Here is a 14,638-nt window from a genome sequence, read left to right on the forward strand (position 1 = left end):
CCATTAGATAATGCTGCCTTTCTCCCCCCCCACCCCCGAAAGGGGTGAATTTAACTCTCCCTGTGAGTTGCAGGTGTTCAGCACTTCTCAAGCTTTGGCCAAATGAATAGGACTACATGTGTGAGTAAGAGCCTTATTCAGGTAAGCAGATATGTCTACACGGCACACTCACTGGGGCATGTAGTGACATGCCTCAGTGAAAAGCAGACTGCATCCACACTACAGTTAGCTAGCCTGATGCCTCCTCCTGCATGAGCCTTCCCTCGCTGCTGGAGTCTTTCTCTGGGGTGGGGAAAGGCTCCAATAGCTCTCTGCTGTCAGAGCTTCTCCTCACCACAGGGAGCTGCAGGAGCCTGTTCCCACTGCCTCTCCCCTGACGGAGCCTTTCCTGCCTGCAGCAGGGAAAGACTCTGCAGCAGGATGGCAGCAGGACACTACAGTGCTAAAAATAGGAGTGTAAATGGGGAGACACTGCCTGGGTGTGTAGAGATCCTTGTAGGGTGTGTACGCTAAAGTTCTGGCATATCTTTACTCGCCTAAGCAATGCCTCACTTACACTGCTATTGACCCTGCACCGGGGCGCATGCGGTCATGTATGTTCACTGCACACCGCTGTAAAGAGCGTGCAGTGTAGACATTCCCTAAGGGTAGTAAGATCAGGTCCTGTGCATTGTAACAGGGAGATAAGTGTTGCATTGAAAGGCAAACTACTTCTACCGGTCCTTAATTGTGACAAATGACAAGTGATACATTTGTCCTGTGCCTAGTAAAGATGCTTTTGCCCAACTATTACCTATTTTTGGTTCATGCACCATTTGTCAGGAAGCCCGCTGACAAAATCACTTTGACAAACAAAACCGAAATATTCGTAACTGTTTCACACGTTCATTAGCATACAATTTTAGACAAGCTTGGAAATCAGTGTTCTATGGGATCAGATAACATAGGCATTCTTCCCTCTCCCCCTCCCCCCGACACATTATTTCTTTCTTCAGCCCCATTCCAGTGATCCTAGACACGTTGGGAGTAATTGTGAAATCAAGTGTGGTCGTTTCTTCAGTGTGTCAGTCTTTAAAATGTATGAAAAGTATCTAACAATGTACGTGCTGTTCTTTATGGAGCGATCAATAAGAAAGATAAGGCTACAGCATTGTCAGAAATCCTCATCAGGTCCATCACCCACATTCTTCCCTTCGTCTGCCCTGCTTGCTGGTGGTATGTTAACATCCCCACCACGCACGACATGACGCCCAGTTCCGCCCATCATGAAACAAAACAGAGTATGTTTTTCTTTTTGTTCACATTGCAGCTGTCACTGTTCCTGAGTTTAAACCAAAAAGAGAAAGAGAGTCCCTGTTGTAAGGAAGCCGGATGATTCAAATTGAATATTTTATTGTCAGTATCCCCTCACAGTTTTCAAAAGCATTTCTCCTGCTCTGTCCCTTTAATATTGATTTATTTTCCATGGGGTGTCATTGTTACATTTAATATCCCCCTGCACAGCAGGGATAGATTGTTCTGTTGTAACTTTGGTTCCATGCCCAATGCCCATTTGTACTTCATCTGCTGATTCTGTTTAAAATTTTTTTAATATGTTCACAGTTTGTTTCTCCCCCCTCTCTTTTTTCTTAGTTTGACATATAGAACTTCATTAAATGCAGCATATATTGTAGCTTTAGACAGGAACTGTCAAGTAACAAATCTTGAATAATGGCTTTAAAATACATGGTGGTTGTAGTCTTGGCTACAGGTTGTATTTTTAAATCGGTGTAAACAATGTTCTCTTCTTCATAGGTTTGGAAGCATTTGCCTTTCTAAGGACTTATCTGTGTAGTCTGGCACTCTACAAAATAGAAAAGAAAAACATCTGTATTAGCTAAATGGAGAGATTGCATCTATCTGTCCATCACTCCCTCCCTCCCACCCACGCACAGGGTTTTGGAGATTTTCCATTGCTGGAAAGGATTTAGTCAGGAATCTAACACATGGTATTCCTCAACACAGCAAGCTATATCCCTCTGCTACCACAGGCCAAGGATTTAGAACCCAAATTCTACACCCTAGAAGTCAATGGGAATGTTGCAATTGATTTCAGTGGAGTAGGGCTTTAGCCAGGCCACTCTACCAGAGCTGTCTAAAACTTCTACAAGGAGAGAGAAATGAAAGCAGATGGAACTGTCTTGGTTAAAGGACAAGCCCCAAGCCCTTTGTTCATGAAACTTTGAAGTGAACTTGGACTGTGTTTTGGATGAACCAGGACCAAGTTTGGGGCTGAGTTTTGAGTCCATCCACCCTGCTTATTACTGATGGGGAAGGATTATGGGCTTTGCTTAAACCAGGAAAAACTTGGCATTTTTCTTCTGAGTTTTGCTTTGGGGTTTCAGGTCTATTTAAATTCTGAAACAAATTCACAGGGTGCAAAATCCAGGCAAACCGAATGTCCTTGCACATACACATCTTTTCCTCCCAAACCCTCTCAACTAGGGGAATCTCATATCAACAGACTCCTGAGAGTTTTGCACAAATGGATTCTACAGTTTTTCACCCATTCAAGCACTTTATTTACTTCCTTTGTAACCCTGTCTCCATCGTTCCTGAAAGCAACAGCTGTGATAGCTGTACTGACCCTAGGAGGCCATGAATCGTCATCTGAAATTTCAGCGCTGTATGCCCCCAGCTGCTTAAGGGAAGAGGAGAGGATAAACTGTAAAGAGAGGTATGGAAAAAGTACTCTTTTTGAACATAAAATGGGTCTCCAGCTACACTTCAAGGAAGATTTACAAATGGATCTATTTAAAGTCTAAAAATTACAGCATCTAAGAAAACTGGCATCCAGGAGTACTATGGCAATTGGCAAAGACACTGATCCATTTGCTTCCTGTGCTTCCCCCACCAAATTATAAGAACCATAGAATGTTGATGTCATATGACTTTTTTTTAGGACACTACTTTGGGACTCCTTACTCAAATGACCCCAAATTTGCACCACTAACCCTACCCTAAGCCCCGATGAGGCAATACAAATTTCAAGGCAATCTGGATGTGCACGTGGATGTTAGAGCACTTTGAAAACCAGCTGTTAAATAGTATGCTAGACTGAACTATAGAGATGCTACCATCCGATGCTAATGCAGAGTTGTTTGGCAATGCCTCTCTCAAGGCTACCTATACCTCTCCCAAAATGTTCATGTGCTACCTCCCCTGCTTGCAGAAAGGAATGAGCACATCAGGGTGGGGGAGGTAGATGAGTTGGTGCAAATTGCACCCGTGGGATTTAGACAGAATTGGAAGATGCCTTTTCATTATGTTCTGCATTTATATCCCTGTGTACTTTTGTAATTTTTCCATTGTCATGGCAGATTTTCTGTTCTCTACACAGATTTAGCTGTAAAATTCACTTTGCCCGCCTTCCCGCTGATCTAAATCCCCCTCCTTGCTCATAGGAAGGCAGGCAGGCAGGGCATGGGTCTGAGATCCTAATTTTCTGCATGAAAAACAACAAATGAACGAGTCTCTTCTTTGGATGGAACTTCAGCTATCTGACAGGATAGCTTAGAAATGCCAGATTCTGCCAGCTAGACATAGCTCCTGTAACTACACTCAGGCACAGAGAGGAGCAACAGAAGGAAGACGTGAGCATAGATATCTAATCATATTAGACAATCTAGCACGTACCTTTGAGCATCTGGGCCTGAATGACTACCTAGACTTTTATGGTTCCCTAAGGCAGGGAAATGTAAGCCTGATTCTCATATCGCAGCCTTGTAAATCAGGAGTAACTCCACTGGGCAAAATTCTGCTGTAGTTACACTGGTGTTATACATCGAGTAACTCTGATTATCTCAATAAAGTTACTGTTGATTTACACCAGTGTAAATAAGAGCTGAATTTGGCCTTGTTGTAAAATCAGTTAAAGGGTATGGGAAGAGATGTGTTGGGATAGAGGTGGGTGGATCCTGATCCAGTGGAATGGTTCCTAGGTAATTGTTCCAGCCACTATAAATTAGATTGGCCTTAACGCTGCTCTGATTTACACTGGGTGCCTACTATAATTCCAGCCAATCCATTAGATTGGGGGAAGCATAAAAATGGTTTAGAGTCACCCTTGACTGTCCCCTGGCTCTGTGAGTTCAGTACAGCTGAGAATTCAAGCCTGAGTCTAGCAGACATTCCATTATGTCCTAGAAATCTGAGATGGGTCACTTAAAGGTTAAAGGACGACTGTGTGCAAATGAACAGAAATGATAATCTTCTGCATGGTCTTTACTGGTCTGTTAATGAGGAGCTCCAACCTGAAGCACCCTCATCAGCTTTCTCTAGCCAGACATTACCTGGATGGACAAGCTCTCCAAATAGGTCACTCTGGCAATTACCGAATATGGTGGTTACAATATACTCAGCTTTGCTTCTGATTTTTTCTTCCCATGTGACTGTGCTTTCATCTCCTGCTCTAAAGCAGAGGGAGGAGGTGGCACGTCTGGGAGCAGGAATTCGGACTGACTTTCAGTATGTTTTGGAAATAATTAGGAGACTGTAATTTGAAAGTCACCATGTAACCCAGGCATACAAATTCTCCCTGAAGAGTTTCTTCTGGCAGGCAGCCACTCAGTGTTAAAGGGCATGTTTAAAATATTTCCACAGGCTCTCAGACAATAAGGAGTCAGGAATCTCATTTAGAAACTGTAGGCAGTTTTCTAATTTAGGGAATGTGTATTTCTAAAGATGCTGGCTTACACCTATGGCTCCCGAAAAGCCCTTCTCTGAAACTCTAATTCTGTGGCTTTTCCGTCTTATTTCTGTACCTGAAAATCCCCCTTTCCTTCCTCTCTGGCACTCTAATAATATGCATAAATTCTCATCAAATATTCATGAACCAGTCTAAGCTGGGACCTGGAATTTTCCTGTGCTAATTGAAATGAAAATTTTCAACCAGCTCTTCATGTTTTTTCAATGAAAAAATGGCTTTTTTGGGGTCAATGTTGAAATTTCTGTCAGCCATTTTGATGACATTTGGGGAGTTTTGTTGAAAAAATGAAACATTTTGGCTTAACATTTTTGGATTTTTTTTCTTCAAAAACCTGAAAACTTTTGAACAAAAATTTCAGTGCAAATGAAAACTTTTTGATTTTTATTGAAAATGTTGCTGACACAAAGTACATTTCCTGATCAGGGCTAATACTGGTGCAAAATGCAATTAGGTGCACCACACTGCAAGTCTCTACAGTGTCAAGGCATATTGTGTACAGAATAGAAAGGGAGAAAAAGTTGATCATAGCTATGTACTCTCAGGGACACATTTATAAACACAGTTACCTGAACTGAGCCCCTGAAGTAGACTTTATGTGGTACATTTGCAAAAACTAATACCAAGTTTTCTTTCTCCTGGGTGCAATTTGCATTGGTAAAATTAGAGTGCTAGTGTCTCTAACTCCTGCTTTAATCCCACAATGGGGGGAGGGATAGCTCAGTGGTTTGAGCATTGGCCTGCTAAACCCAGGGTTGTGAGTTCAATCCTTGAGGGGGCCATTTAGGGATCTAGGACAAAAATTGGGGATTAGTCCTGCTTTGAGCAGGGGGTTGGACTAGATGACCTCCTGAAGTCCCTTCCAACTGTGATATTCTATGAATGGTGTATCTGGAGGTGCAAATACTGAGATTTGTATCCATAGCTGAAGTGAATTGTGCCCAGAGGAGCAGAAAATGCAGGTGCAAGTTCTGAGGACAAAAAGAATCGTAGGATTGGAAGGGACCTAGAGAGGTCATCTAGTCCAGTTGCCTGCACTTAAGGCAGGACTAAGTATTATCTAGACCAGTGGCTCTCAACCTTTCCAGACTACTATACCCCTTTCAGGAGTCTGATTTATCATGTGTACAGCCAAGTTTCACCTCACTTAAAAACTACTTGCTTACAAACTCAAACATAAAAATACAAAAGTGTCACTGCACACTACTACTGAAAAAAATGATTACTGTCTAATTTTTACCATATAATTATAAAATAAATCAATTGAATATAAATATTGTACTTACATTTCAGTGTATAGTTAGTATACAGAGCAGTATAAACGAGCCATTGTCAGTATGAAATTTTAGTTTGTACTGACTTCGCTAGTGCTTTTTATGTAGCCTGTTGTAAAACTAGGCAAATATCTAGCTGAGCTGATGTATCCCCTAGAAGACCGCTGTGTACCCCCAGGGTCTAACTTGCTCTTAAAAATCTCCAGTGACAGAGACTCCACAACCTCCCTGGGCAATTTATTCCAGTGCTTAACTACCCTGACAGTTAGGAAGTTTTTCCTAATGTTCAACCTAAACCACCTTTGCTGCAATTTAAGCCCATTGCTTCTTGCCCTATCCTCAGAGGTTAACAAGAATAATTTTTCTCCATCTTCTTTGTAACAACCTTGTATGTACTTGAAAACTGTTATCATGTTCCCTTAGTCTTTTCTTCTCCAGACTAAACAAACCCAATTTTTTCAATCTTCCCTCATAGGTCATGTTTTCTAGACCTTTTAATAATTTTTGTTGCTCATCCCTGGACTTTCTCCAATTTGTCCACATCTTTTCTGAAATGTGGTGCCCAGAACTGGACATAATACTCCAGTTGAGGCCTAATTAGCGCAGAGTAGAGCAGAAGAATTACTTCTCCTGTCTTGCTTACATCACTCTTGCTAATGCATCCCAGAATATTTGCTTTTTTTTGCAATAGTGTTACACTGTTGACTCATATTTAGCTTATGATTCACAATGATTCCCGGATCCCTTTCCACAGCACTCCTTCCTAGGGAGTCATTTTCCCGTTTTGCATGTGTGCAACTGATTGTTCCTTCTTAGTGGAGTACTTTGTATTTGTCCTTATTGAATTTCATCCTGTTTACTTTAGACCATTTCTCCAGTTTATCCAGATCATTTTGAATTTTAATCCTATCCTCCAAAGCACTTGCAACCCCTCCCAGCTTGGTATCGTCTGCAAACTTTATAAGTGTACTCTCTATACTATTATCTAAGTCATTGATGAAGATATTGAACACAACCGGACCCAGAACTGATCCCTGAGGGACCCCACTCGACATGCCCTTCCAGCTTGACTGTGAATAACCTCAAAACATGTCCCAGCTGCTGTGCTGGGTCATCTTTCAGAAGTCCTGTGTCAGGAACTTCTAGTCTGTGGCTGGGATACCACAATGCAATCCCCTAAAAAACTGTTTGCTAGAGCCAGGAAATATATTTAAAATGTTGGTAACTCCAAAATGGGACAGTCTATTTGGAACTGTTTGGAAGAGCCAGGGGTATAGACCTATCAAAAAACATACTGTGGATTGGGATGTGCCCTGAAGATCACCCAATTTGGGTTCTGCCTGGTCAGTGGAAAGGGAATCCCAGTCAATGTGGCTCCTTGTGTGAGTTAGCACTCCTCACATGAGCAAGGAATTGCAGGAACAGGACTATTCTCTTGAGCTTCTCAGTTGATCTCAGCTGCTAGGGCTGAGCGTGAGGCTTCTCTCAGCTACACAGAGGTTGAGAGAGGCTTTTCTCAGACACACAGGATTCAAGGCATAAAGGGCTTATAAGTTATCTTATCTTGAATTGCACCTGAAATGAACTATGTAAGGCAGTGCGAAATGGGGAACTGGTGAAATATGTTCCCTGTGCAGCCCCACTTTGAATTTCTTCAGGTGGTGTCCTGAACAGTGCATTGCAGTAATCCAGTCTGGAGGCAACAAAGACATGGAGAGCAACCAAACATGATAGCTGGTTGATAGTCTTGTACCTTAAGCACAAGACTGCCATCCTTCCTTCTGTGATCTGGAGACCGTTAAGTTTAAAAACTCAAGGCAGACCCTCAGCTAGTGTAAACTGACATAACACCACTGAAGTCAGTGTAACCAGATCAACTTATACCAACTGAGGATGTGGCCTTCATTTCATAAGAATCTATGGGACAAACACTAGTTTCATGGAAATTTGTGAAGCGGCCTTACCTTTCCAAGAGGCACATTGACATCAAGGCCAAAGAATAAAGGCAAGAGAGAAGAACAAGAATAGAAACAGAAACTGCAGAAGAAAAAAGAAGATTATGTAAAAAAAAAATCTTGCTGTACTGTCTTACGGGTCAGAGCTAATTCTCTTTGCAATTCATATGACAATGATAAACTCAGTTTAGCATGAGACCTGAAATAATTACGCATACAGAAAACATGTTTTCCAGTTGTGTCTGCAAATACCAACCCCTCTTCCTGGTGTGAAAAAACTAGACTGTATCATTTTTTTTTAACTCATCATCAAAATGAATGCATCCAACACCACATGGTAACACTGGGCCAGATCTTCTGCTGGTGTAAATCAATGTAGAGTCGCTGAAGTCACAAACTGGTGCTGATTTATACCAACTGAGCATCTGGCATCTGGTTTCTAAAATGGTGCCCACTATCCATACTAGTAAACATGCAAAGATCATGGATACATGATGTAACACTGACCTTAATCAGACATGTCCCTCATACTGAACTATTAATAACTGACTCTTGGATCTCTTCCATCATGATCCTTGCTCTTCTAGTGGGAGGAGAATTTTTGTGGTTTGAAAATGTGGCCATCCAATGTCTTCCATCACAGTTCTCCATTGAACCATGTCACAAATTTTGTTTTGTTTTTTAAATAAAAGGTTACAACGTAATACACTCCCAATTTTTGATCCATTTTCTGCTTGTGAATGTATTATATACTCTTGCACATGCCCTTGATTTCTATTGAACATCACTGAAACTTTGGCAGCAAAGTGGAAAAAGAAGAATGTGTGTAGCTAAGGGGTTAAAATATATGTTTATTCCATTATTAATCGGATTACTGTTAGACTAGATGTTTTTTGGTGAAGAACTGGCTACTGTCACAGTTTCAATGCCCCTGAGATTTTTTCTTTATTATGCTTTGTTTTGCTTGTTAAGTAAATTGGTCATGTTCCTTTAGACATAGTTTAAAGGAAGTTGTGAAGGCAAAAATGAGCATTCAGATCCACAAAAGACTTTATTTAATCATCAGGCACAGGAGGTGGGATTATCTTCTAGCCGTTTAGCAACTTTTGAATTAGTTGGCTGCCTACTGCATTTTGGGTCTCAGTTGCTTTGACTGCAGTGAACCTGTGATTAGGCCCATTGCATTTCACTTCAGGAATGTATAAACAAAGTCAATAAGCAAAAAATCTTCAGTTTCTTTTGATGTCACAGTTCAGTAATGGGGCAGGATTCTGGTACCCTTAGTCACATTGTGTTGTATCTTACTCTAGTCCCCACTGGTTTCAACATGGGTAATGGTATCAGAATCTGGCCCTAAACTTGTATGACTGAGGGGCACAATCTGGAAATCTTAACTCAGTTTCATTCAATTCTTAATGTTGGCAAAACTCACCTTGGTTTCAACGGGAGTTTTGCCTGCATATAAAGAGTCTTGGGTAATGACTGAGTAAGGACCTCAGCATTTGCCTCAACATAATTTGCTACATAATCATATTTTAAATAAGATGTTTATAATTTTATAGAAAAATATTGTTTCCTAAAGGGAATAGAGAGTTTGCAGGAAGGGGAAAAACAGATCTGAGATTGTCTAGATATAATGAAAGACATAAAATGGAAAGAAAATGAAGTGGAAAGAGAGACACTAACATAGTTCAGTTAGGTCAGCAAATACTTTTATGATTTTTAGTCTAAAATAATTGTCTCAGACCCAATAAAGCTGATCTGATTCTTTTAAAATCTGTAAAACAACCAACCTTTTCCTCTAGGTCCTTGATCTGTCTCTTCTGGACATCAGTTTTATCTTCTAAATCTCGGATCCTCTAGAAATAAAAAGCAAACAAACCAACTCCAGACTCTGAATGCACAGACGAGAAAATGTTAACTGTTTTGCTCAGCTGAACAAATCACCCAGCTGGGGCAAATTTTAAAGATCCTGGAAATGAACAACTAAGAAATCCAGCCAGTTCTGCATTGGCATAAAATCCTTTGTCACCACTATTCCTCCTCTGCCACCCCTTGATTTGCCATGCCCACATCAGTGCACACTGATCTCTGAAAATGAAAGGCGTTAAATGCAATGATTATGTCCCAGAGAGATTAATTAGCAACTGCCCACTTTGGGAGCGGAGGAACAGATGAGATTAGAAAGAAAATCCCATTCATCACCTATTTGAAGAATGTCATCAAAGTGCTGGAACAATTTTTATTGTGGGGGGACTGAGAACCATTGAACCAAACTGTAACCCCCGTATATAATGGAAACCACTTCAACCAGGGAGTGTGACCCCTAGTTCCAGCATTTATGCAAGTCGGTCTTATCTGTGCACTGTTCATAGCTGACACTGATACTGTTACTTATCGTAGGGTACTCTTTAAAATCACTTTTGATTTTAAGGCCAGAAGGGGCCATTAGATCATCAGTCTGACCTTCATAACAGAAAATTTCATCCAGTCACTCCTGCACTGAGCCCAATAACTTATGTTTGAGATTTGTGCTATGAGGCTAGATTCATGAAACAGTAAATCGGAAGAGAGAGTTGTTAGGTTTTGAACTTTAAGAGGCAAAATATTCCCACAGCCTCCATAAAGAAGATAGTGAAACCTGCATTTGCATGCATAGCGCAGGTATTTATATGCCCTAGACACCTCAGCAGTGAAAACCAGGCCAACTGAACCAGGATCTCTCATAAACTAGGGAGAAACATTAGACCATAATCTGAATTCTTACACAGCAAAACAATATGGATGTATTTGTTCTAAGATCTTGGTCCTTGTGCACTACCTGATGTGCCTGCTGTAGCAGCTCCATCCTCTCTTGAAGAATCTGGCAGTCGTATTCTCTGCTTTTCCTCAGCATCTGCCGTCTTAACTTTTCTACAGCTGTCCTCAGCTCCTCCTGTTGCTTTTCACTTAGCAGTTCCCCAAACTTTATCACCGTTTCTTGCTGCAAAGCATTGTACAAGGTAGCTTCAAGCTCCTGGATTCTCTAGTTGATGGAACACCAAAAGTTGGTTAGAGATGGGACATTGTACTAAATGTAGCTGGGATTTTTTCTGGTCATAGATTCAGGCGTCTACATACATACAAGAAGCTTCCTAGGTATACGTGTGTGCAAGATTAAAAAGCAGAGCTGGTCAAAAATGTTTCCATGTTTTGGCAAAAAATGTCCATTGAATGTTTTCATTGAAATCCATAATTGTGAAATGTTTCAAACCGCTATGGTGCTGGTCAAAACTGGGATGGAATTTTCATGAGCATTTTCACCAGTTTTGTCTAAAATCACAAATCAAAATACTGAGCAAAATTTCATTGACATTTACATTTTGAATTGTTTTGACCATCTCTGTTAGAAAGGAATAAGGGTGAAAGATCAGCATACAGCCAGGATACAGATTTCTCTCTTGAGTCTCAGTCTGGCTAATACATGAACATGTTCATTAATGCAGGGTTGGGTAGCTCATCACTTTATCCTTTCCTCTTATACATGAAACACTTCAAAGCTGCACTCAGCAGGTATAAACCCTGTATACAACAGATTTTGCTGGGCTGGTATTTTCCAATAAAATCGGTTGCAATTTGGTATACTATCTTCTCACTATGACAGGGGTGGCTAAACTTATTGACCCTCCAAGCTGCATATGACAATCGTCAGAAGTCCGAGACCTAGGTGCACCTGCCAGGGCTCAGGGCTTCAGCCCTGCTCCTGCTGAAGCCCTGAGACCCCCCTTCCCCTACCCCACCATCCCACTGCAAGGCAGCGATCCCGAGCTCCCGCCCAGTCTGGTAGATGGAGAATGGGGACGTAGGGGGCTACGCGAACCACATTTTAACTGTAAAAGAGCTGCATGTGGCTCGCGAGCCGCAGTTTGGCCACCCCTGCACTCTGACTTTCACTAAAGGAGATATTTAAATATTCCTGCACATGTCTAGTTCTGGTTGTCTGCAAGACTCCAACTGGGCAAGGTGACTCTAATGAAGGACATCTACTGTTAACTAGGAAGAGTTTCTACTTTAGAGTATCCGGCTTCTCATGATGTGAAGAGGTCAAGTACCATGTTGAGGCTGTGCAGACTGCAAGGTGGTGGTTTAGCAGCATGGAGAAAGGCAGATATGAAAAAGTTAGGAAGGATGTGCAAAACCCTCTCTCCCCCCAGAATCTGTGTCGTGTTATGGCGTGTGCTGTAGCATTTTCCTTGTACATACCATGTATGCCTGGTCAAGAGCTTGCTTCCTGTAGTCTAATTCTTCCTCCAAATAACCTTTTATTTTGCAAAACTGCTCCTACAATGAACAATAATTTTGACAGAAAAAATGAATTTGTTAGTTGACATGCCATGGAAAGTATTATTTGATCAACCACAGATGTCTGATGGGAGCAAGAATTTATGAGATCTGTCAGTAATGGAGACTTTGCATGGTTGTTAATATCAGATTACTATCTAGCAAAGTCTGAAGGAAAAACAATTATGTTTGCTTTGGTAAGGTAATAGAGTAGAAATGTGCTCTGGTATATACTGGAGTAACTCCAGAATGACTTTGTTGTCTTCTGTGGAATTGCTCAGAATTAGACCAGTGTTACTAAGAGCACAATTTGAACCATTATGATTACTTTACAGTCCATGTAAACTTGTTCATCTTTTAGGTATATTACTTCCTCCAGTTAAGGAGACTAAGAGAGAAGCCAAATCCTGACCTTGCTGTAGTTATACTAAGCACAATTCAGCTATGAACTCCTTGCCTTTAAAATATTAAGGATTTAAAGCAGGAGTAGTCAAGAGGCAAACCGTGGGCCAAATCTGGGTCACCAGATGCTTTTGAACATACCTCAAAATCTTTTTATTTACTTATTATTATTATTATTTATTTATTATGTATTATTTTCTCTAGGGTCTGGACCTTGTCTATACCTTGACCAAGAAATTTGGACCTTTGCAAAAAACAATTAATAACCCTTGATTTAAAGTGTGTTTAAACAACATAGTGTTACAATTCAGGGTTTTTTTTCTACTTAAATTTCTCAGTGCCAGTTGATACATGCCATGTATTTGTCTGTAAACGCTGTGAGGCAAGAATCATGACTATTTGCCTGCCTGAAAAGCACCCAGCAAACTCTGGGCCCTATATCCATAATAATATCCAATTAGCACCATGTAAAGGTGAAAAAAAGACAGGATCAGAGATGAACATTGATAGCATTTAATCATGAAAAATCCCACTTCACGCTCTCACAATTATTAAATGCAAAGAAAACTAATAACAATGTTATGGATTCACCGGTGATCAAGAAGATATAATTCATTTTATTTGCTAAAAGATTATTTTTTCTGACTCTCTGAGACATCAAATATTTTGAAATATTCAGTGGTTTGTTATAGATACATATCAAAAATGTTTGCCTACCATGTCACTTTCCAGTTCCATCATCTTCTGGTGTAGAGCTGCTTCAGCACCTTCAATCTGCTGGATCCACTAGAGGGTGCAAAACACAGAGCTGTAACCCACAGCACTTGCAACTAAAGTGCCCAGTGACAAACAGGACCCCGCCAAAATGCTTCCCCTCCATTTTGCCTGACTTCAGTAACCAGAAGGCCAGAGCCCCTTACTAAGGGTGTGGCACAAAATAGCTTTACAGATGGCTTTGACAGCTACTTGGAAATTCCATAGGCATAGGGGGAACCCCTGAGTGGCATAGAGCTGGCTATGCTCGAATTATGCCACTCTCTCCTTTGTCACCCCTTTTATCTGAGCTGCAAAAACAAATCAGTTTAAACAGAAATATTTCAGATGAGATTTTTCAGAACCAAGTAGGAGGTTTTGACACACAGTTCCTATTTACTTCAATGGGAATTGTGTGTCTATATTCCTTAGGTGGCTTAGAGAATCCCAGCCTTCCAGTCCATTGCTAGTTTGACCATATATGGTTGATGGCTTTGCATAACTTTCCTCTATAAAGTTTACAGTCACTACTTACATTTAGTGTGGAAGCTGCATTTGTTACAGATCTAAATTCATAGCTTAGGATAGAGATAGACTAGAAACTTCTTCAGGTATGGTAATGTCAGTGAGGGTATGATTCTTTTATACCAGTTCTATACAGGCACCTTTTCTAGTGTGGATGCAATTATACCCGCAATAAAGTGCATTTGTTGGGCAGCTTATTGGCTTTGGGGAAACAGTATAAGCTATGCCAGCAAAAGTATTCCAGCAAGCCTTTTTTACTGTAGAATAGGCCTTAAATAGTGCATACACTTGAGAGACAAGCACCACAGAAATTGTACCTTTTCTGCCAAGGATAACACAGTGCTAGCTTGAATTATAGCCACTTGCTCTTCATTTCTTAAATTCTGTAAAGTGAAAAAGAAGAAAACCAAGCTAAGGAAGGGATAGCAGTTTTCTAAAAGCATATTTATATTGTTAGAAGAAAATCCACATTCTGTTCTCACTTTCCACAGTTTGCATGGAACTCTGTCGTGTATTGCACGGAGCATTACACAAACAAACAAACACATTAACAGGTGTCAATAAATACAGAGTATACAGACTATTGGTTATTTATAGCTAGGCTCTTCAAAGGAACCTGACCAAGTGAGGTGTCTAAATCCCATGTAAATTCAATAGGAGCTGGG

General features: G+C 40.8%; 1 protein-coding gene across 2 annotated transcripts in view; it reads right to left on the minus strand.

Annotated features, from left to right (window-relative positions):
* Positions 1–869: 869 nt before the first annotated feature.
* The window catches only part of JAKMIP2 (janus kinase and microtubule interacting protein 2), a 104,103-nt gene continuing 90,334 nt past the window's right edge, over positions 870–14,638 (minus strand). Inside the window, exons 16-22 of one of the 2 annotated variants that reach the window (XM_084636660.1) lie at positions 14,291–14,356; positions 13,413–13,481; positions 12,216–12,293; positions 10,795–10,998; positions 9,767–9,832; positions 7,983–8,055; positions 870–1,843 (exon numbers count right to left, since the gene is read on the minus strand). In XM_084636660.1, the coding sequence (XP_084492786.1) occupies positions 8,005–8,055; positions 9,767–9,832; positions 10,795–10,998; positions 12,216–12,293; positions 13,413–13,481; positions 14,291–14,356 (534 nt within the window). In that variant the 3' untranslated portion in view covers positions 870–1,843; positions 7,983–8,004. The remainder of the gene's footprint in view (positions 1,844–7,982; positions 8,056–9,766; positions 9,833–10,794; positions 10,999–12,215; positions 12,294–13,412; positions 13,482–14,290; positions 14,357–14,638) is intronic. The other variant, XM_084636661.1, reaches the window with a different exon arrangement.

Source organism: Lepidochelys olivacea, assembly GCF_965140295.1.
Source record: "Lepidochelys olivacea isolate rLepOli2 genome assembly, chromosome: 8".
In the NCBI taxonomy this organism is placed as follows: Eukaryota; Metazoa; Chordata; order Testudines; family Cheloniidae; genus Lepidochelys; species Lepidochelys olivacea.